At 48.6% G+C, this 24,067-nt stretch overlaps 1 protein-coding gene across 1 annotated transcript in view; it reads right to left on the reverse strand.

Moving 5' to 3' along the window:
• Positions 1 to 24,067, reverse strand: part of ANKRD33B (ankyrin repeat domain 33B) — a 101,025-nt gene that overhangs the window by 23,373 nt on the left and 53,585 nt on the right. The window contains exon 2 of the mRNA XM_061129328.1: positions 15,123 to 15,252. Within this exon, the coding sequence (XP_060985311.1) occupies positions 15,123 to 15,252 (130 nt within the window). The remainder of the gene's footprint in view (positions 1 to 15,122; positions 15,253 to 24,067) is intronic.

Genomic DNA, 24,067 nt, shown 5'->3' on the forward strand with positions numbered 1-24,067 from the left:
CTTTCAAATTCATTCCCACCAGACTGTATAATGGCTTAAATTTTTCGCCTTTTGCTATGTGGCTTCAGCGTTCTTCAGTTAAGAACACTGGGACTTCCCTGGTGGTCCACTGGTTAAGAATCCTCCTGCCAATGCAGAGGACAGGGGTTCCATCCCTGGTCCGGGAAGATCCCACACACCATGGGGCAACTATGCCTGTGCGTTACAATTACTGAGGCCCTCACACCCTATGCTTTACAACAAGAGACGCCAACACAATGAGAAGCCCTCACACCACAAGCAGACAAAGCCTGAGCATAGAAGTTAACACCCAGTGCAGTCAAAAAAACAACAACAACAACATTGGTCCATACTGGGCCACACGGGGCCATACTGGGCCCATACTGGCCACACACACTGGTGGGACGATCTACCCAAGGAGAACATGCCCAAGCGGACATGATGGTTCCAGGAAGAGGATGAGAAACGCATGGAGCAGAGCGGCCCAGGCGGACGGGTGCAGTTCGCTCACAGATACGTGAGCAAAGGCAGTCTAGATCAGCCGGCTCCCAGCCCATCCACAGATGCATCAACTATAAACACATGTCAAACTAGAGTTGGGGGCTGTCATGCAGCAGTAAGCTGGTACATGTGCTCAGGGGTCTCCTATCTTAAAATACACATGACTGTCTTAGTCCATTCGAGCTGCTGTAACAAACTGCCATTAAACAAGAATTTTTTTTTTTTTTTTCCACAGTGCTGGAGGCTGGGAAGTTCAAGGTCAAAGTCCCAGCAGTTTCTGTCTGGTGAGAACCCACTTCCAGTGGCTGGCGAGAGCCCACTTCCTGGTTCACAGATAGCTGTCCTGTTGTGTTCTCACATGGCAGAAGGGGTAAGAGAGCTCTCTGGGGTCTCTTTTATGGAGCACTAATTCTATTCATGAGGGATACCCCCCGCCTCATGACCTAATTATCTCCCTAAAGCCCCATCTCCTATTACCATCCCTTGGAGATTAGGATTCAACACATGAATTTGGAGGGGGGACATAAACATCCAATCCATTGCAATGATCAACAATAATCCCTGTGGCCCTGTCTTTGCATTCCAGTCATCTGCCAATCATCTGACATCTTTTTAGTCTGAATTCTAGTCACCTACTCTCACTATTGCTACTCACACCCCCACCAATTCTCCTGAAACCATCTTTCATCATTCCCCGATGACTGTCTTGTACCAAAAATCCAACAGTTATGAGTCAGTTCCCACCTTACTAGACATTTCCATAGCATTAACCACTTGTCTGCTCCATCTAACACTTTCTGCAAATGTCCTGAGAGCTCACCCTTCTGATTTTCTTCCTAGCTCTCTGGCCACCCCTCAATTTTCTTTGTGAATTCTTTTGTTTTCTGCTTTCTGAAATGCCACTGTTCCTCAGATGCATGACTAAGCCTTCTTCTCATCCTGTACACCCTCCCTCAGTGATCCTATCCACCCTCACGGATCAAGCCATCATCCTAAAACTTTCAGATCACTTATCTCTAGCTAATCTCTTTTCCTGAGTTTCTTACCTAAGTATTTGTCTACTGGATATTTCATCTTGAGCATTCCACCAACAAATCAAACTCAACATATAAAACTCAAAACATGTTTCTTCCAAACCTACTTCTCCCATCCACATTCTTCGTCAATGATGAACATCACCAATCACCCACCAAAGTGCCCAAGCCAGAAGTCTGGGCTTTCTCTTCAGCCCTCCCCTATCCCATCAACATCCAAGTATGGAGGAATTCTGCCAAAGCCACCCCTTAAACATCTGTCCGTGTTTCCCCATCCCCACTTCTAACCTGGATGAGAGCCACCACCATATCCTTCCTGGGGTCCATTCCTCTCCTAACTGAACTTGTCCCATTTATGCTCCATTTTCTACGCCATCAGCAAGAAACTCTTCCGGTCAACACAACTACTACTTAAACCCTCTCATGCTTTCTACTCTTTAGATAAATTCTTGACTCTTTAACCAGCTGGCTTCTTTCTATCTAGCCCTGCTCTCTGAAAGGTAGCAGAATATGCCACCCAAAACATGCACCTGTGGCATAAGAATTATTTTGAGCCAAAGACAACAGAGAAGAAGCAGATACAAGAAAAGCTCCCTGTCCTCCCCCATTTGCCTAAAAGCAGGACATACATTTTCTTATTTTATTCTTATATTTTCCAAGGTTTTATTGAGATATAATTAATATCTAGCACTGTGTTGAATTAAGGGGTACAGCATAATGATTTGACTTCCATATATAGTGAAATATTACCACAGTAAGTGTAGTTAACATCCATCATGTCATTCACATACCCAAAAAGGGGTATGGTTTTTCTTCTTTGTAATGAGACATTATTCAAAAACGGCTTTCTTTTGTCCTGTCATTTCTCCATAAATATATATAGATGGCATACATTTCCATCTTCCATCTTTATGGAAGATGACATATAAGCCAGAGTTCTGAGCCACCTGCTTGAGTTACTCATCTTTAGCTGGGTGTCCCCCACTCACACATGAGGTGCATGTGTTTATAGATGTCTGGTTCTCTCTTGTTAGTCTTTTATTACAAGGGTCTCACTTGGGAATCCAGTAGGGTAGAGAGAAGGTTATTTTTCCTTCCCTGTATCCCCTCTTCATCCTCAGCTCTTGCAGCCATGGACTCTGTAATCACACAACTCTCACTTTTTTAAAATGGTAATTTGTTTATGTATTTGGCTGTGCTGGGTCCTCACTGCTGCTCGGGCTCCTCTCCGGTTGCAGCAGGCAGGAGCTACTCTCCAGCCACAGTGCCCGAGTTGCTCATTCCGGTGGCTTCCCTCATTGCGGCTCCTGGGCTCTAGAGCACAGGCTCAGTAGTTGTGGTGCTCGGACTTAGTCACCCTGCAGCATGTGGGGTCTTCCCCGACCTGGGATCTGACCCAAGTCCCCTGCATTGGCAGGCGGATTCTTTACCCCTGAGCTGTCAGGTAAGACCACAGCTCTCTTCTCATTCACCCGTGGGCCTACTGGTCTTTGCAGTCCCCCTGCCAGACATGTTCTTCCTTTGCTTTTTACCCAGCTACCCGACGGGCTACCCCTTCCAATGGAAGCTCTGCCCTCGTCCCCCAAGACTGAATCAGGCACCTACACCATGATGCCTCATGGGTCGCATTTCCATGTGGCCATGGATTCCCACAGCCACCATAACCCTCATGACCCTGATCACAAGTCCAAAACTTCCAACGGACAGCACGCTTGGTAAATATTTAGTAAATAAAAGAGCTGAAGGATTCCTACTGCTCCCTTGAAAGAAGTTCACATGATCAAAAAAGTTGCTAATTTTCATGTCCTTGGTGGCTCTGTCCGTAAAGAATCTGCCTGCAGTGTAGGAGACCTGGGTTCAATCCCTGGGTTAGGAAGATCCCCTGGAGAAGGGAATGGCAACCCACTCCAGTATTCTTGCCTGGAGAATCCCATGGACAGAGAAGCCTGGTGGGCTGCAATCCATGGGGTCACAAAGAGTCAGACATGACTGACTAAGCACAAGTCATAAAAACACATTATCAAGATCACGTGGCCATCACAATTAATAATTTTTGACTCATTCAACATGTAACTGGTACCAATTATGAGCTAAAAGTCTTGTTTATGCTTTCATTCAAGGAAAGAAAACAGACAATAAACCCATGCTGCTCTAAAAATGGGAAAATGATACTGAATTAGGGTTGTCTAACGGCAATCCACTCCAGTATTCTTGTCTGAAAAATCCCAGGGACAGAGGAGCCTAGCGGGTTACAGTCCAAAAGGTCACAAAGAGTTGGACGTGACCCAGCACGCGCATACACAGACTTGATTGCTCTGACAGCAGGTACTCAGAATGGGATTTCCCAAATGAGGCCAGTAGAGGGAACTGTTGATTGGAAATATCACGTTCCAGCAGCACCAATGAAGAGGACAGGTTCTTTGTTCCCATCCAGAAATGGGGTGGGGGGGCTGCACGTGGGGGCAGCAGTGGGAAGCGCACACAGGCCATCCTCTCTATCTGGGGAGCACACACAGGCCATCCTCTCTAACTGAGGAGCAGGGCCATCCTCTCTAACTGGAGAGCAGGACCAGCAGTTTCAAAGGAGGTGGCTCTGCTGCGCTCGGTCAGAAAGGCTCAGAAAACTGGAGTTTACTGGAAAAGGCAAGGCAGTGCTAGGAAACCTGAGAGACGTGCCAAGCCCTAATTTATTTTAAACAGAAACCGAGTAAAAGCAAAACACTTCAAAAATCCATAAAAATCACAATGAAGTCAGACTCAAATCATGATCGGGTGTAGTGATAATAAAATAAGATAAATACAATGAAGAGGCATTTATCCCTGGCTCAGGCCAAGTCATACATTCTCCTCGAAAGTGGGACCCTCCCCAAATCCAGTTCACAAGTCAGAACACACACAGGCAGCCTGAGCCTCCTGGCCGCTGCCTGAAGCCTCCTGTCTCCAGCAGCAAGTGACATGAAGAATGTCATGGAGGGCTTCTTTGGGGTTAGCTGCTCAGCTGTGTCTGACTCTTTGCAACGCCATGGACTGTAGCCTGCCGGCTCCTCTGTCCATGGGACTTTCCAGGCAAGGATACTGGAGTGGGTTGCCATTGACTCAATGGTAAAGAATCCACCTGTCAATGCAGGAGACATAGGTTCGATCCCTGGTCCAAGAAGATCCCACATGCCCTGGAGCAACCAAGCCCATGCACCACAACTATTTAGACCACACTCTAAAGCCTGGGAACCACAACTACTGAAGCCCAGGAGCCCTAGAGCCTGTATTCCACAAGAGACGTGACTGCAATGAGAAGCCTGCTTACCACAACTAGAAAGTAGTCCCCACTCACTGCAACTAGAGAAAAGTCAGCACATTGCAATGAAGACCCGGCACAGGCAAAAATAACAAATAAATAAGTTAAAAAATAATGCCAGACTGGCTCTCAGTGCATTTCCTACTGAACTTGAAAGATATGTTCAATGAATAACAGGCTTCAAGGATGCACCAGACGCTGTGTGCTGAACCAACTTGATATTATCACCAGTTCAGAAAGACCCCTGTGTTTTCTGATTTCATCTTACTTCTGCCGTTCTGTTAAAGGGGAACACAAAACAGGAAAAGGAAACACCTAAATCCATCCAATACTTTGGCCACCTGATGCAAAGAGCTGACTCAGTGGAAAAGACCCTGATGTTTTAGAAAGATTTAAGGCAGGAGGAGAAGGGGATGACAGAGAATGAGATGGTGGGATGGGATCACTGACTCGATGGACATGAGTTTGAGCAAACTTCTGGAGATAGTGGAGGATAGGGAAGCCTGGTGTGCTGCAGTCCATGGGGTCACAAAGAGTTGGACGAGATCGAGTGACTGAACAATAAACAAAGCCACCCCCCAGGATGTAATTCATTCCTTCCATTATCTCACTTTATACTTTTGTTAGGGCAAGTCTGGTAGAGGTTAAAATTACTAAGTGATATTTAGGGATTCGTGGAGGCTTTATTTTCATACATTCTCTCCATAGAAAAAGCCTAATTCAGGTTCGGTTGTATCATTTTTTTACATTTTTTTTTAATGTAGACCATTAAAAAAGCTTTTATTGAATTTGTTATAATACTGCTTCTGTTTTGGTTTTTTGACCACAGACACAATGCATATGGGATCTAAGCTCCCTGACTAGGGATTGAACCCCCATCCTTTGCATTGGAAGGCGACGTCTTAACCACTAGACCACCAGGGAAGTCCCTCAGCTGTATCCTGATTCTGCAGAAGAACCTGAGAAAGTTAGGCTTTGAAGAGAACACGAGACAGGCATATCAGGCATTTGCCTCCTAATTTACACTCCGAGGCAGGACTCCTGACTCTCAGCCGAGATACACAGCTGTGATAGCAAATAATACAAACGTGTGGTCACTTCCCAGCCTTCTTTAACCACACAGATTCGGCGGGGGCCAACGCTGACCAGACCAAGTCAACTGGGGTCACTGCACCGCCCTGGCCAGTGACTGGTTTGGCCTGGGCCGGGCGTGTGAGGCAAGCCTGACAGCTGTGAGGCAAGCCAAAGCTGTGCTGGAGGCTTCTGGAAATGCTCTCCCGTCTCAGGGAACAGAACACGGACCGGGACTTGCTCCTTCCGGAAGCGTCCGACGCTGTAACGTGAAGCCACACTGCTTGGAGCTGCCAGGCCATCTTGGGACCAGAGGGAAAAGGTCAAGAATTTTTGAGAAGCCGGGCCCAGGTCCTGACAACACGATGCCACAAAATGAAGCAACCACCCCTCACCCCCAACTGTTGCCTTCAGACAGGTCATGTTGCAAGAGAAGACTGTTTCCTCATCATGGAAGCGTGTTTCGTTGGACACTCAGGAGACTGCCCCCAAAAGCACCAGAGCAGATCCGAGGTGCCAATAAAAATCACAGAAACACAACTGCACCTGGTGCCTCAGATGGTAAAGACTCCATCTGCAACGCCAGAGACCTGGGTTCGATCCCTGGGACGGGAAGATCCCCTGGAGAAGGAAATGGCCACCCACTGCTGTATTCTTGCCTGGAGAATCCCCTGGACAGAGGAGCCTGGAGGACTGCAGTCCCTGGGGTCGCAAAGAGTCGGCCACGACTGAGCACTAACACACACACACACAGCTGCAAACAGTAAACAAAGTCCGTTTGCGCTGACGCATTCTCAGTCCTGGGGAACATGCTGGGAAATCGAAATTGGTACAACTTTTCCTTAAAAGCCACTTGGCAGGGCCTCCCCTGGTGGTCCAGTGGTGAAGACTCCGCACTTCCACGGCCAGGGGCGCCTGTTCAGCCCCTGGTCGGGGAACGAAGATCCCAGAGGCCCTGTGGCACAGCCAACAACAGCAGCAGCAGAAAACCACTTGGCCGGGGCTCCGTAAATGTACACGCTGAAAACGCGCCGGTCCTTTGATGAAGCGATGGAGTTCTAAGAATCTGTGCGCATGTTTCTTCTCTTTCCTTCTCTGCCCTGCTCTGACCTCCACAAACCACACCTGCCGGGTCCCTTAGCCCTGAACTCTCAGGTGTGACTTAGCAGGGGCCCTGTGGAAGGTGCCGAGGGGATGCGCCTCTGGTCCCCGCCCGCCTTCCATGGGGGCAGCCCTCCCCCTCTCTCCCCCCAGGACCCTCCTCTGAGCTCCGTCCCCACCCACTCGCAGTCCCCTTACCCATTCCTCGATTTAGCCTCTGAGCGCACCTCCTGCTCTCCTGTTCCACCAGGATGTTGGCAGGTACGCCCCCCGCCCCCCCAAACTGCCCCCCTCCCGTCCCACCACCCCCGACCCCGACACGAACGGCTGAACACTCCTACGTCGTCTGTAACCGGCTAATTCAGAAACCCTCAAGCCCAAGACTTTAAATTCAGGAGATGGGGTTGTGTGTGCCCTTGCCCGCCCCTGTAGAGCCAGCACGTAACACAGCCATTGGACATAAGGTGACTGCTGGATAAATACTTGTTTTAAAAGAAGATCTTGTATGGAAAGATGAGCCACAGTTGACTGACTTTCTCAGTTACTGGACGCCAGGGACACGGCCGTGAACACACCATCACTCAGGGTGCACTGGTCCATGCAGAAAGATCTCCTAGATCTACTGAGTGCAGACAATTAAAATCAAGTCTCCACAGACCCATCCATGTAAATAAACGGTGCCTGCACACGCTTTGTGTTTGAAAAGGAGAGAGACTGAGTTCTGGAAAAGTAACCCGCTGGAATGTGGCCAGACAATGAGAAAGCTGGGGAGGGAGAAAAGGGACAATGCTTTTATTTTTTTAAACAGTTTTTCAAAATATTTATTTTATTTATTTGGCTGGACCAGGTCTTAGTTGCCGCATGTGGGATCCAGTTCCCTGATCGGGGATTGAACCCAGACCCCCTTGTACTTAGAGTGCAGAGTCTTAGTCACCAGACCACTAGGGAAGTCCTGGGGAAATCTCTAATGATTTTTTAAAATAATACTTCCGAAGTGATTTTTCACTGTAAGCACTTATTACTATATGTTTTTTGGTAGTAAGATATCATCAAATAAATAAAGCTAGTTATGGAACTGGATAAAATGGGGCATCATTTGATTCTATCCACTAAAATTGCAAATAGCCTCTTTGGTTAAAATATCAGTACATGAAAGTCATGAACAGACGCTCAGCTGCTGTCCTTTATCCTCGCTGCGATCTAGCGATGGCTGTGTCCCTGTGATAACATCTCACCCGGCTCCGTGAACCACTCCAGCCCCAGCTCGGAGGCCCGCTGACAGGCGCCTGGGCCACCATTCTGTATGGGAACCTGTAACACTCCAGTTCTCCAAGTGAGGTCCCCAGACCAGAAGCACCAGCCTCACCTGGGAACTCACTGCAACACACAGGGCGAGTCTCACCCCAGACCTTGCTGTTGTCGTTTACTGAGTCGTTTCTGACTCTTTGTGACCCCACGAACTACAGCTCACCAGACTCCTCTGTCCACGGGATTTCCCAGGCAAGAATCCTGGAGTGGGTTGCCATTTTCTACTCCAGGGAATTTCCCGACCCAGAGATTGCATTGGCAGGTGGATTCTTTACCATGGAGCCACCTGGGAAGTCCCAGACCTACACAATCCAAAGCCCTGGGGACTGGCTGCAGCCATCTGGGTTAAAATACAGATTATCCATGCGTGGGTTATGATGATTCAGCTTGTAACTGAGCACGATCCTCCGGGGCCTTCTCAGGACAGACATACACACACACACCCCACCACGTCCTCTGTCTGCCTCTTGTTTGTACAAAAAAACACATTAGCCTCCTAGGCCTTCCTCAAGTTCCAAAGAATAAATTTAATCAGAGTAGTGAGAAAATGCAGAAATAAAGGAGAACAGTCAAGCAAAACAAATGAGTAATAGTTTAGCCATTAAACAAAGTCAAGGACCTTCAGTTCCTTCCCAAGGGCCACAGGTAATATTCTGAACCACGTCCTCTGAGCTGTTTTGCAGATACTGAAACTCCCGCCAGGTAGAAGAAGTTAACTGTGTGCTGCCCATAAGCACGAGACCCCAGACCGCTTGGAACTAGAGGTTGATGAGGTTGACTTCCAGTTTTCTCACCACCAACCAATCAGCAGAATGTCCATGAGCTGATCAGACATCTGACAACCCCTCTTCCTCATCCTGTCTTTAAAAACATGAAAGCCTTTCGGGGAGTTGCAGCCTTTGGAGCACTAGCTGCCTGGATTCCTCACTTGACGCCGGCAATAAACGCTGCCCTTTCCTTCACCACAACCCAGGGTCAGGAGGTTGGCTTTACTGTGTGCTGGCAAGCGGACCCAAGTTTGGTTCAGTAACAAGCTTAAGGCTGACAACCAGGCTCTGTGTTCTGAGGTCATGATACTCTCAGGGAGGAGGGCAGCAAGTCATCATCCCGAGTTGTATCAACATATTAAGGAAAACTCACGGCCTCACATGGAGGCAATTACGATAAAGAAGGAAACACTGTTTTCTTTAAAGCACAGCATGACAGAGGATGAGATGGTTGGTTGGCATGACCAACTCAATGGACATGAGTTTGAGCAAGCTCCAGGAGTTGGTGATGGACAGAAAAGCCTGGCGTGCTGCCGTCCATGGGGTCGCAAAGAGCCGGACACGACTGAGTGATTGAACTGAACAGCACAAAACCACACTCCACCCTTCCCCGCTCCCAAATAATTCGGTGCCAGACCTTGGTGGGCAGAGCCAGGAGGCTCCCTGCAGGCCTGGGTGGGTGTCTCAGGGGTCAGGGCCCCAGTGGAAGGAGTGGACACCGTGCAAGGGGGAGGGCAGTCCATACAGAGCATGAACAAATCATGTTCATAAAAATAAGTAGGTCAAGGGCTGTGGAAGCCAGGAAAAAGAGGAAATACATTACGTTTTGTTTCTAAAAGAAGATAAACAGAATCCACCGACATGTCCAATCGTTAACAATGGTTTCCTCCAGAAAGTAAAAACGGAAAGAACTGGGAGTGAGGAGCTAAGCAATTTTCACCCTTAACTTTAATTGCTTGTGTGTTTTATTTTCCAAACATTATCTACTATATTTTACAATCAGCTTATCAGAACATCGGCAGGGCTGCGTGGAGAAAGCAACCAGGAGAGCCGCCACATTGCCAGCCTCCTCCGGCATGAACCAGTCTGGGTCATAGCCCCAACCCCTCACCACACCCCCACCACTGGCACCCGCACACTTCAACACACCCCAGCCATCTGCATCCCACCAGCTGCTCTGCAGTCTAACGTTTTCTGGAGGGGAGGATCCACCAGGGACCACCAGCTCTCTTGAGGGCAGAGCAGGAAGTCCATGAACACAGAAGCCTGTTCCCTGTCCCCACTTCCCACTCATGACCTAATGGGCCGAAGACTTATCTGTACTAGAAACCGCAGAAAGACACCATCCACTGGCCAGAATTCCTGGAAGGAATTTCTATCTAATGCAGTGGAGACAGAAGCAGGTTGCAGGGAAGGACAGGGCATTACAGGTATTTGACCTGTAATTTATAGGTATGAGACCTCGGGGGGTGCTCCACCAGAGTCCCCAGAGAGAAAGAGGGGCTTCAGAGATGCATGGAAACCCACTGATGCTGTTTCCAACCCCCAGGCACACGAGCCAAGCCCATGGTGCTCCCACGCCCAGCTCCTGCTGGCTGCAGAGATGACACCAGGCAGGGGGCGGGAGACAGTCAACCAGGCTGCTGCCCCACCCCACGCCTGCAGCCCAGGGCGGGGAGCAGCTGGGGTGACCGACCCCAGCCTTCCCGGGGTTCTCTCTGGGCCCCAGGCCCAGACCCAGAGCCTGGAAAACACACGGAGCCCTCTTCTTCTCTCGTTGCTGGACCTCTGTCTAACCTTGAAAGGACCTATGCCATCATTTCTTTAATTCATTATTTTTTTATTGGAGGATAATGGCTTTACAATGTCGTGTTAGCTTCCACTGTATGACAGTGAATCAACTCTATGTATACATATATCCCCTCCCTCTTAAGCCTCCCTCTCACAAGCCCCCATCCCACCCCTCGAGGTCATCATCACAGAGCACCGAGCTGAGTTCCCTGTGTTATCCAGCAGCTTCCCACTAGCCATGTCATCTTTGACTTAAATAAACCAGTCAGGGAAGCAGAAGCCCTGGGTAAAGATAGTCGAACTTTGTATTCCTCCAAATTCCTATGTTGAAACCCCAGTCCCCACTGTGTCTGTACTTGGGGATGGAGGGAACTTAAGGTTAAATGAAGTCATATGGGTGGGGCCCTGATCCAACAGGACTGGTGTCCTTACACAAGGAGACACGAGTCCCCTGGATCTCTTCTCTCTGCCGTTTGAGGACACAGCAGGAAGATGCCACGTGCAAGCCAGGAAGAGAGGCCTCCCCAGGAACCAAGTGGCCCAGCACCTTGACCCTGGACTTCCAGCCTACAAAACTGTGAGAAATAAATTTCTGCTGTTTAAGCTCCTAATGTATGGTATTTTTGTTACTAGCAGCCCAAATGGACTAAGACATTAGTATGCTCATGAAGAAAAAAACTACATGAGTTTGAGCAAACTCTGGGAGATCGTGAAGGACGGGGAAGCCTGGTGTGCTGCCATCCATGGGATTGCAAAGAACCTGGACACAGCTGAACAACTAAACAACAACAGCCCAATGAATAGTATTAAAACTAACTAACGAAGTCATGTGAAGCATTTCCAAAGATCTTAAAGAAGAGAAAAGAAAAAACAATGATGACAGAGTGTTGAGAGGAGGATCTAACCTACACCTAAGAGGGAACCCCAGGAAGAAAGAAACAAGGCTGATGCAGTGTTCAAAGAGGAAACGGGAAAGTGTTCCCAAAAATAAAAATATGCCTAACATGAGTCAAACAGAGAAGGAATGGAAATACACGGTATGACTGTTTTCAGGTTTTTTTTGTTGGTGGCAATTGGTTGGGTTCTGTGCACTGTCAAGGATGCGGGCCAGGCATCGTCACAGTCTAAGACATATCAGGGTGTCACAAAGGCAAAAATCAGGCTGGACTCAGATTGCTCCTCTGCAACATGGTTCTTTTTTTTTTTTTAACAGGAAAATGGCAAGTTGTTTTTTTTTTCTGTGTGAGTACAAAATAAAAATATTTTCAAATAGGCAAGAATTCAGAAAGTACCTCTTGGGTATTGATACCATAGGCACCACTAATACCCCTACACATACAAAGAACTCTTGCAAATCACTAAGTAACCTCTTCTTCCTGTTCGTTCCCATACTCCAGGATGAGACTCCAGTCCATGCCATGGCTCCACTGCCCAGAAATACCTGGCAACCCATCTGTATCGCAGTGGGAACTGAAGTCTGGCACTCCACACTCTCCACTGGCCGTGGAGACTGCTTACCTAGATGGCTCAGCATTTCAAGGGCCTGGGGCCCAAGTGGAGATGATGTTTCTCCTTTCGTATGTCCCCTCATGACTTACCCTTTCATGCACACCTCTTTGAGTTGGCATCACCCACCGTCCAGAAGGGCTGAAAGCCAGCCCAGATCCACCTCTCCTCCTGTGACCCACCAACTCAACCACTGGGACCTGACCTTTCTGCCACACGGCCTGTGTTTCTTCTCTGCTCTGTGACAAGGACTCCATGTCCACCAGGGTCATCTCAACCCTGTCACCACCCACCCAGCCTCATGCCACTCAAGTGCATCTCCTCACCTTGGATCTAGACCCTTGATCACCTGATCCTGCTTCCTCATGGGGCCACTTCTTCTCCCATCCTAGAGGCATGCAGTCCTCGGCCCTTCCTAAGACGAGCCAGCTCCCTCTGGGTCCCCAGGCTTTATGGTGTCTGAACAGGCACTGCCAGCCTCTGACCTCTGCAGTGCCCAGCACAGGCCCCCTCCTCCATGACCCCAGTCCCAAAGCATCAGGCTAGATGGGGTGTTCTCACCCCAAATCTCTGGACACACCTTCCATCAGAGCCCCATCAGATGGCCATTTAGCTGGACAATTACTCAAGGGCAGAAATGCCCTTCACTTCACTACCCCAGTCCCTGCCTTGGTCCTTGGTCAGTGGGAGGTTAACGAGAGATGAGGCCTCCATCACTGAATGCTTCTCACAAAATCCTTTTACTCTTTTGCACCTGGACTTTCAGAATCTGGAGTGCCTCCGTATGAGGGAAGGCTTCACACCCTGACTCCCGACAAGGCGGACAGGTGTGAGCCCAGCCGCAACACCTTGCTGACTCTGGGGGGTTTTCCACCTTAGGCGTCTCGATTGAAAAGCAGGTTTGCAGAGACGACTTCCTGTTAAAAGGATGAAATGGCAGGACGCTGAGTCTCTGCTTCCCCCAAGCTCCGAGATCAGCCATTCAGGCAGGCTTAGACACAGGAGTCGGTGATGCAGGGAGGGATAAGAAGGTTTCCCCCTCGGGTGGCCCCCACAGAAGTTCCCTTTCCAGAATCAACATGCAGTCCGGTCCGGGGCGTTTTCTGCAGCTTCCCTGCCCTGACTCCAGTTCTCAACAGCTCTCAGCAACACTAAACAGTGGCCCACATTCCTTTCATAGACAAACTCCCTTTCTTCTTAACTCAGCCTGAAGCACTTTCTCTGCTGGAAGCTGAGAACCCGAGTGATGCAATAGATAGAATTTTGAAAGCCAAGAATTCTGAAAGCGGTCAATTACAAACCCAGTTAATGCTACAGTTACAAATAAAGCATGGGTCTGAAGGAACAAGCATAGTTTCCTGTTCCTCTCACAAATTTAGCTTTAAGTTGCTCAGTCCTGTGGGACACTTTGTGACCCCATGGACTGTAGCCTGCCAGGCTCCTCTGTCCATGGGGATTCTCCAGGCAAGAATTCTGGAGTGGGTTGCCATGCCCTCCTCCAAGGGATCTTCCCCATCCAGGGATCGAACCCGGATCTCCTGCAGTGCAGGCAGATTCTCTACCATCTGAGCCACCAGGAATGTCCGAGTCCAATTCCAAAATCAGAGAGCTGTGCACGGTGTGCTTGGCAACGCGCTTGTAAGGATCACCTCTGGAGATGAAAATCCTGGGCAGGAAGGATGCTTGCCTTTTACAAGGTGCTCTCACTAACAGCCCCGCCTTGTCACACTGACAGCCTCTCGGCAAGAAGCCCCTAGTTTTTCTCTACATCTCCAGGCCAAGTGCAAAGTTACCTCCTAAATGCGTCCACATTTTATACATTAACAGTCACTAAGGTCTCTTCCACTCCTGAGTTCAGCAGCATCTTTCGGACCCTGGGTCTCCAAGCACTGGTGGGGTGCTGGGCTCTAGGAGAGCTGACGTGGAAGCTGGGTGTCTACTACAGTTTCACGTTCAGAGGTTTCGGGCAGTTGCAGAGCTAATTCCGCCCCACACTGAGTCCTGCACCCGTGGGTAAACTGCACTGGTAACAGAGAACAGACCTGACTCCATATGGATCTATTCCTTTTGCTGCAACCCTTGTGCTCCGAGGCCTGTGCTCAGTCATGCTGGATCTCCACCTTTTGTAAGACAATGCTGCCTACAGCCTGAACCGCACAGGACAGCCCATTCTCCAGGCTCTGACCTTTAAAAGTGTAACACGTTTCCATTCATATACAGATTAAAGGTGGCAGAGCAGAAAATGAAAATTGTCCTGGTGGAGGTTTACAGGAACCCCGTGACCAGACCTGCTCAGACAATCATAAGAACAAAGGATTCTAGCACCAAGAAGTTTGTAAGCGACCAGCCACACACCCCCTCTCCCCTTTCAGTGAAAATGAAGCCTGAATTCTAACTCAGGTAAGATGGTTCTTTGGGGGCCCTAGTCCACCATCTCCTCGGTCTTCTGGCTTTTTGAATAAAGTCACTATTCCTTGCCCCAACCCCTTGTCTCTGGACTGACTGTCCTGTCCTGCAGACAGCAGTACGGGCGTGGGCTCAGCAACATGCTGTCCCAAATGCACAAACAGAATGCACCCACCCTCAACCCTTTCCTTGTCCTTCTCATCAGTAAAGCATGACCTCTGATCAGTGACAGACTTCCGACACCCATCTCAGGAGCTGAGGTCTAGTGCAGGCGCCCCACAGCCTGGGGGCCCTGGTCCGAGCTCGTGGGCTCTGGGGAGGGAACGGGAAGCTGGGTCTTACCTGCCTGGGCTGCCGTGATGAGGGCCGTGTTCCCTTCGCTGTCCTGCCAGTTGACGTCAACGTGGGGACACTCTGCTAAGACCACCACGGTATCCACAAAGCCGTGGTAGCAGGCGACAATAAGGCCGGTCTAGAAATGAAGAGGGAAGTGGGTCAGAAAGGCAGAGAAAGCATCATCACCGCACACCCAGCCAGCATCCCCATGGGCGGGACGAGCGGGGGGTGGAGAGGTCAAGGACCCAGTTCCAAGTCTCAGCATCCAGCTACAGCAGCCGGCCATGGTCCGGTCTCACGGGTGTTCAGAGCGCTGTGCCCAGACACTTCGGGGTAACACAGACCCTGCCCTTGGGGCATTTGCATTCCATTCTTTGTTGTTGTTGTTGTTTGTTTTTACATCTACATTTATTTCTATCTTTAGTTATACATCTTGAAAACTATGAATTCACATCAACAACTAATTTTAATCCAACCTCACTGGGTTCTTTCTAGTTTTTCTTTCTGGCTATGAATGCAATTCCCTTTATCAACAATGAGAAAACTGGCTCTCATTATGCTTAGATATTTATTTATTTATAAAATGTCTTGCATTTAACTATTTCCCACCTTTACCACGATCCCACCTCGACAGAGATTTAGTCCTCATCCAGTTCTGGAAGCCGGGGTTGCCTGCCAAACGGAAGTCTCTTACTTCCTTGCAGAGTTGCCAGATATCTATAATCTGCATTCCATTCTAACCAGAGGAAAAGGCATCCGCTACAGACCTAAGACGTGAATGTGTTATAAAGTAGACTCCTCGGGTGAGGGAGGTGGTGAGCCCAGGGTCCACGCGTCTCAGTACCCGGTGCGGGGGTGGGTTCACCTGACGCGGGACACGGGGTATGGACAGAGGAGGTGGAAGAAGACGCCAAGGGGACGTGGAGGGGGAAGGTGTGGGCAGAGGGCCAGGTCTGGCCACCCAGGGACCAGCCTGCAGGCTGCTGACCACAGGTGGTCTCAGCGGCCAGGGCAACACTAGAGTTTGCCCTGAGTGAGATGGAGAGTGGTTGAGGCAGTCCACTGTCAATTATCTGCATTAATTCTGATAAAACAGCAGAGAGTTTTCTACCCAAGTAGATGTTTTGCTGAGAGTTCCAGAAAAACATCTACTTCTGCTTTATTGGCTACGCCAAAGCCTTTGACTGTGTGGATCACAACAAACTGGGAAATTCTTAAAGAGATAGGAATACCAGACCACCTGACCTGCCTCCTGAGAAATCTGTATGCAGGTCAAGAAGCAACAGTTATAACTGGACATGGAACAACAGACTGGTTCCAAATAGGAAAAGGAGTACGTCAAGGCTGTATATTGTCACCCTGCTTATTTAACTTATATGCAGAGTACATCCTGAGAAATGCTGGGCTGGATGAAGTACAGCTGGGATCAAGATTGCCGGGAGAAATATCAATAACCTCAGATATGCAGATGACACCACCCTTATGGCAGAAAGCGAAGAACTAAAGAGCCTCTTGATGAAAGTGAAAGAGGAGAGTGAAAAAGTTGGCTTAAAGCTCAACATTCAGAAAACTAAGATCATGGCATCCGGTCCCATCAGTTCATGGCAAATAGATGGGGAAACAGTAGAAACAGTGGCAGATTTTTATTTTCTTGGGCTTCACAATCACTGCAGATGGTGACTGCAGCCATGAAATTCAAAGACGCTTGCTCTCTGGAAGAAAAGCTATGACCAACCTAGACAGCATATTAAAAAGCAGAGACATTACTTTGCCAACAGAGGTCCATCTGGTCAAAGCTATGGTTTTTCCAGTAGTCATGTATGGATGCGAGAGTTGGACTATAAAGAAAGTTGAGCACCGAAGAAGTGATGCCTTTGAACTATGGTGTTGGTTCTAGCCTTCAGAACCATGAGAAATAAATCCCTATTGATAACAACAGGAAGATCCAACAGAGATCCAAACAACAGAGATCCAACCAGTGCATCCTAAAAGAAATCAGTCCTGACTATTCATTGGAAGGACTGATGCTGAAGCTGAAACTCCAATCCTTTGGCCACCTGATGTGAAGAACTGACTCATTTGAAAAGCTCCTGACGCTGGGAAAGATTGAAAGCGGGAGGAGAAGGGGACAACAGAGGATGAGATGGTTGGAAGGCATCACTGACTCAACGGACATGAATTTGAGTAAACTCTGGGACTTGGTGATGGACAGGGAGGCCTGGCGTGCTGCAGCCCATGCTGTTGCAAAGAGTCAGACACGACTGAGCGACTGAGCTGACTGACTGAAGAGTGGAGGGTTGGGAGTGTGGCGTTCCCATTCCCCTCCGCCACACACACAGCTCCTAAGGCCCTAGGAATCCAGTTTTTGTATGCTAATCGATGACTCACGGTGGGGGCGGGTGCCAGGTGGTTTCAGGTTGGAGTTGCTTTCTAGAAAGCTTAGAAGGGCTGAACTGTTAGTTCCACTGCTCCCCCTACACCCCTACTCCTACCTCTGGGGTGGAGAAGAGAAGGATTGAAAACTGAGACCAATCACTAATGATTCAACAGCTGTACAGATCATGCCTACTTAATGAAACCCCCGTAACATCTGAAACAACAGGGTGCAGAGAGCTTCAGCACTGGTGAACACATTGTGGGGCTGGGAGGTGGAGCTCCTGGAGAGGGTAGGGAAGTCCCACAACCCTCCCCCCACCTCTGGTGCTTTCCTTCCATCTGTCCGTCTGTTCCTGAGTTGCAGCCTTTATAGTAAAGCAGTAATAGGACTTAAGGGGCTTCCCTGGTGGCTCAGTGGTAACGAATCCACCTGCTGATGCAAGAGAATCAGGTTTGATCCCTAGGTCAGGAAGGTCCCCTGGAGGAAGACATGGCAACCCACTGCAGTATTCTAGCCTGGGAAATCTCATGGACAGAGGAGGCTGGTGGGCTGCAGCCCAAGGGGTCGCACAGAGTCAGACACGACTGAGCAGTGGGACTGAAAGCACTTTCTCAAGTTCTGTGAGTCGTTCTCACAAATTACGGAACCTGAGGAAGGGCTCTGGGAACCCCCGGATTTATAGCCAGTCCGTCAGAAGGTGGCCCCTGATTCCTGAGACTGGCATCTGAGGTGGGGGTGGCCTTATGGGACTGAGCCCTGAACCCACGGGGTCCCCACTGACTCTAGACAGTGTTAGAATTGAACTGTTGGACACCCTGCTGGGGTTGGAGAACTGGAGAATTAGTGTAGAAAAAACAACAAGGATTTGGTGTCCAAAAAAACCCACATGCTTGGCATGAGAAAAAAGACCCCACAAGGGACTCCAGATGCTGGACAGACGAAGATGCAGGTGGTCACTATGCACCAGGAAGCAGGACAAAGAGCCCCACGTGCCGGCACCCTGACCACAGATTTCTAGCCTCCAGAACCCCGAGAAATAAATTCCTGTTGTTAAGCTTCCTGTTGTTGGGCTTCCCTTGTGGCTCAGCTGGTAAGGAATCCACTCGCAGTGCGGGAGACCTGGGTTCGATCCCTGGGCTGGGAAGATCCCCTGGAGAAAGGAAAGTCTACCCACTCCAATATTCTGGCCTGGAGAATTTCATGGATGGTGTAGTCCATGGGGTCACAAAGACCTATTTTATGATGTTTCCTTACAGTGGCCGGAGGTGATCAAGACACTTTGCAACAAAGGATTCAATGAGATCCTAAAATAAACCCGAGTTAGAATTCAGGGGTGAATGAGCAGGTGACTGAGCCTTGCCAGCTGCACCCGCCAGCGCTTGGGGATGCAAAGCTGAAGTTTAGGGCAACCCCACGCTGGCCCAGCTCTCTTTTTACCAGATTTTTTTTTTTTTTTTTGCTACACTGGGTCTTTGCTGAGGCACACAGGTTTTCTCTAGTGGCGGTGGGCGGGGACTCCTCTCTACCGGCGGTGGGTGGGGACTCCTAGCCAGTGGTGGTGGGCGGGGACTCCTCACTAGTTCCAGTGGGCGGGGCCTCCTCTCCTCTCTAGTGGCGGTGGGCGGGGACTCATCTCTAGTGGTGGTGGGCGGGGACTCCTCACTAGTTCCAGTGGGCGGGGCCTCCTCTCCTCTCTAGTGGCGGTGGGCGGGGACTCATCTCTAGTGGCGGTGGGCGGGGACTCCTCTCTAGTTCCAGTGGGCGGGGACTCCTCTCCTCTCCAGTGGTGGTGGGCGGGGAATCCTCTCCAGCGGCGGTGGGCGGGGACTCCTCACTAGTGGCGGTGGGCGGGGACTCCTCTCCAGTGGCGGTGGGCGGGGACTCCTCTCTAGTGGCGGTGGGTGGGGACTCCTCTCCAATGGCAGTGGGCGGGGACTCCTCTCTACTGGCGGTGGGTGGGGACTCCTAGCCAGTGGTGGTGGGCGGGGACTCCTCACTAGTTCCAGTGGGCGGGGCCTCCTCTCCTCTCTAGTGGCGGTGGGCGGGGACTCATCTCTAGTGGCGGTGGGCGGGGACTCCTCACTAGTTCCGGTGGGCGGGGACTGCTCGCCTCTTCAGTGGCGATGGGCGGGGACTCCTCTCCAGTGGCGGTGGGCGGGGACTCCTCTCTACCGGCGGTGGGTGGGGACTCCTAGCCAGTGGTGGTGGGCGGGGACTCCTCACTAGTTCCAGTGGGCGGGGCCTCCTCTCCTCTCTAGTGGCGGTGGGCGGGGACTCATCTCTAGTGGCGGTGGGCGGGGACTCCTCTCTAGTTGCGCAGCTCAGGCTGGGCACTGCAGTGGCTTCTCTTGTTGTGGAGCACGGGCTGTAGGGCCCTCGGCTTCAGTAATTGCTGTTTGTACCAGATTTTTAATAAGAATGTAATTTTTCATGGAATGAGGAGAGGACGTGAGCAACCCCCCTGCTTATTTCAATAAGGTTCCAAGTTGCTCTCCCAATATACTATACTAAATGTCAAGCATTACAATTTTTGAAGTTTTGAAGAATACTACTGATTCTTTAATGCTGACAATGTAGCCAAATGAGCTGTATAATTCTGTGACTGTAGTAAAGACTATTTCATTCTTTCTTGCTTGTGCATTCTTTGAAACAGGTCATTCTATCTATAGGATGAAATGTTTCACAATAATTTAATTTAAAGGAGAAAGGAGCATGGAGTCAGCTCAGCCAGGCTCTAACTTACAAGCTTTCTGTGTCTCTGATAACCAGAGTTCACTGCTACTAACACCTCCATTCCACCAGCTAACCTGTCGACTCACTGCTGCACAAATGGTCCAGAAGACGTGAGATCCCCTTGAACTTCTTTGGATGACAGTATTTCTCAAATATGCTACAGTCTCCTCCTGACTTACAAATATGACATGTTGTACAAAATACAGCCATTTCCTTTTTATATAATTCCATAAGAAGCTCAGACTTACCACAGAAAGAAATTCAAAAGTATAGATTAGAAAAAAAAAAGTTTTCAGTCCAGACACACAATCACACACGTACTTAAAAAAAAAAAAATTGTAAACCAAAACCCAAAACTATCTACTGTATGTTTGTCAGAAATACACGGTAACAAAAGTACTTGTGTGTCAACATTTCCAGCGGCTGTGGGGCATTATACATATGGCAGAATCTTAGTCATTTAATGGATTTCTGCTCTTGGACTCTTGAGATTGTTTCCCATTTTTCTCTATTATGAGTCAAACCTGCCATGAAAATTCCTAGAGCTGAGGCTGTGTGCATATCATTTATTTTCCTCAAGAGACATTCTTAGAAGTAGTATTTATGGATTAAAGGAAAGAGTTATTTTGAAAGTTTTTTTAAACATATATTGCAAACCTGTCCTTCAGAAACATCTTAAAGGACATATGCCTTCACCAATCCTGCCATCCAATGCTTAGGTAAGATTCGGAGAATTCTCTGGCGGTCCAGTGATTAAGAAGCCACACTTTCACTACGGAGGGCTCAGGTTCAATCCCTAGTTTGGGAACTAAGATCCCGGAAGCCATGTGGTGGTGTGATCAAAAGGGAAAAAAAAAAAAAAAAAAGAATTCCAGATTAAAAGGAAGAATTCCCTTTGGCAAGTAATGAACAGAGAAATGCTACCCAGGGTTCCTGAAGTTCCTGATTCTTTCGAATCATCCTCACCTCCACTCCTCTACCCCCAACAAAAAGGGTCTTTTCTAGAATCACAACCATTCCAGTCCTTAAGTTAAGCCTTCCTCAAATGTACATAGGCCCCTCCTGAGAATGGCCTTGGAACTCTTAGCATAACCTTAGGTCAGAAGTGAAGATTATTAGAAAAAAATAGATGACGAAATATAAGGGCTCAGGATAGAATGGTGTTGAACACAGAAATAGTAGCTCTAGTCTCCACAGAAACTTCCACGACCACTAAATTCATTACCTGGGGCTTCCCTGGTGGCTCAGTGGTAAAGAATCCGCCTGCCAATGCAGGAGACACAGGTTCGATCCCTGGTCCGGGAAGATCCCACTCACCACGGAGCAACTAAGCTCCTGCACCACAGCTATCAGGCCCGTGCTCTGGAGCCCAGGTGGGCAACTGCTGAAGCCTGTGGGCGCTAGAGCCCGGGCTTTGCAACAAGTCACTGCAGTGAGAAGCCTGCGAACCACAACTGGAGAGTAGCCCCCACTCACCACAACTAGAAAAAAGCCTGCACAGCAAGGAAGACTCAGCACAGTCAAAAATAAATAAAATTATTTTAAAATAAACCCAAAGCAACAACAACAACAAAAAAATCATTACCCTTATCTCCTATTTTCTGGGAATCTGTCCCAAATATCTGACATTTGCATTTTTAAAACTAGTGTTTAGCTACAACATAAACTCTCTTGGGGGCTTCCCTGGTAGCTCAGATGGTAAAGAATCTGCCTGCAATGCAGGAGACCCGGGTTCAGTCCCTGGGTTGGGAACATCCCCTAGAGAATAGAATCGCTACCTACTCCAGTATTCTTGCCTGGAGAATTCCATGGACAGAGGAGCCTGGCGAGCTGCAGTGCATGGGGTCCCAAACAGTCAGATACGACTGATCAGCTAACACACACACGCAAACTCTGTTTCATCTGGAGCATCTTGGTACCCCTGACAGGAAGCCATGATGGGAGGTACAGTCTTTGGCGACCTCTGACCATGGCTTCCCAAGACCATTCAACAAAAGACTTGTTGAAAAGGAAAGTACTGTCCCCCCGCTGAATCGACAGAAGCCCACTTGGCACATGGTTCTCTGAAGCCACAGATAGTTTATTTTTTTAATTACAAGCAAAGCATTTATGAGAATAAAATATATTATTAGAGTAAAAAAAAAAAAAAGGTAAGCTACCTACAAGTAGAAGCCCCCATACGGAGATCAGCTAGAAACTCTAGGTCCTCAAAGTACAGCCCTAGTTTCCAAAGCCCACATACAGTGAGAAAGACTGAGCAACAACAACAAAAATGTCAACTGTTTTTGCTTAAAAACTGTATGCATTTGTACATCAAAAAACAAAGACAAACAAACCAAAACCCCATTTCTTGCAGGAAGAAGGGATGATATAGGTACTTCCCTGGCAGTCCAGTGGTTAAGACTTTACCTTCCAATGGACAGAATGCCAGTTCAATCCCTGATGGGGGAGCTAAGATCCCCCATGCCTCACAGACAAAAAACCAAAACATAAAACAGAAGCAAAATTTTAACAAATTCAATAAAGATTTTTTTTAATGGTCCACATAAAAAAAAAAAAAAACTTAAAAAAAAAAAGATGTATAACACTAGCTTCCTTGGGTGGCTCAGATGGTAAGGAACCCGTCTGCAATGCAGGTGACCTGGGTTTGATCCCTGTGTTGGGAAGATCCCCTGGAGGAGGGCATGGCAACTCACTCCAGTATTCTGGCCTGGAGAATCCCATGGACAGAAGAGCTTGGAGGGCTGCAGTCCACGGGGTTGCAAATTTGACACGACTCAGTGTCTAACACTTTCTAACAACATCATTTATTATATTAACAGACTAAGGGGGACAGAGAGAAGAGGATCATCCTCTAAATGTGTTAAGCCTCTTAATACACACACACGCACACACACACGAAAATGGACACAAAACACTTAGAAGGATTACACCAAGATAAAAGGGGAATGGAAGAGTGTTAATTTTATGTGTACTCAGATATTTCGTCAAACATTATTCTAAATATTTCTGTGAAAGCATTTTTTGGATGAAATTAACATTTAAATCAGTAGGTGCTGAATGGAGAAGACTCTTGAGAGTCCCTTGGACAGCAAGGAGATCCAACCAGTCCACCCTAAAGGAAATCAGTCCTGAATATTCATTGGACGGACTCATGCTGAAGCTGAAACACCAATACTTTGGCCACCTGATGCAAAGAACTGACTCACTGGAAAAGACCCTGATGCTGGGAAAGATTGAAGGTGGGAGGAGAATGGGACGACAGAGAGTGAGATGGTTGGATGGCATCACAGACGCAATGGACATGAGTCTGAGTAAACTCTGGGAGTTGGTGATGGACAGGGACGCCTGGCGTGCTGCAGTCCATGAGGTCGCAGAGTTGGACGTGACTGAACTGAACTGAACTGAACTGAACCTCCATGATGTGGGTGGGCCTCATCCAATCAGTTGAAGGCCTAAATAGAAAAAGACTGATTTCTCCCAAGCAAAAAGGAATTCTGCTAGCAGACTGCCTTTGAACCTGAACTACAATTCTCCCCTGGGTCTCCAGCCTGCTAGTTACCCTGCAGATTTTGGCTCACCCAAGCTTCCATAACTGTGTGAACCAATTCCTTGAAACAAATCTCTCTATCCCTCCTTCATATATAGAAATACAGACATAAATGGACAGCTATGAATAAATCTCACCAACTATATGGCTATATCTCTCTAAATCAACACATGTGTATTTATCTACAGAGGAGTCTGGCAGGTTACAATTTGTCCATAGGGTCGCAAAGAGTCAGACATGACTGAGTGACTAAGCGCATACATCTAACTATGTGTGTCTCTAGATACACAC

This window comes from Dama dama, chromosome 25 (genome assembly GCF_033118175.1).
Source record: "Dama dama isolate Ldn47 chromosome 25, ASM3311817v1, whole genome shotgun sequence".
Taxonomy (NCBI): Eukaryota; Metazoa; Chordata; class Mammalia; order Artiodactyla; family Cervidae; genus Dama; species Dama dama.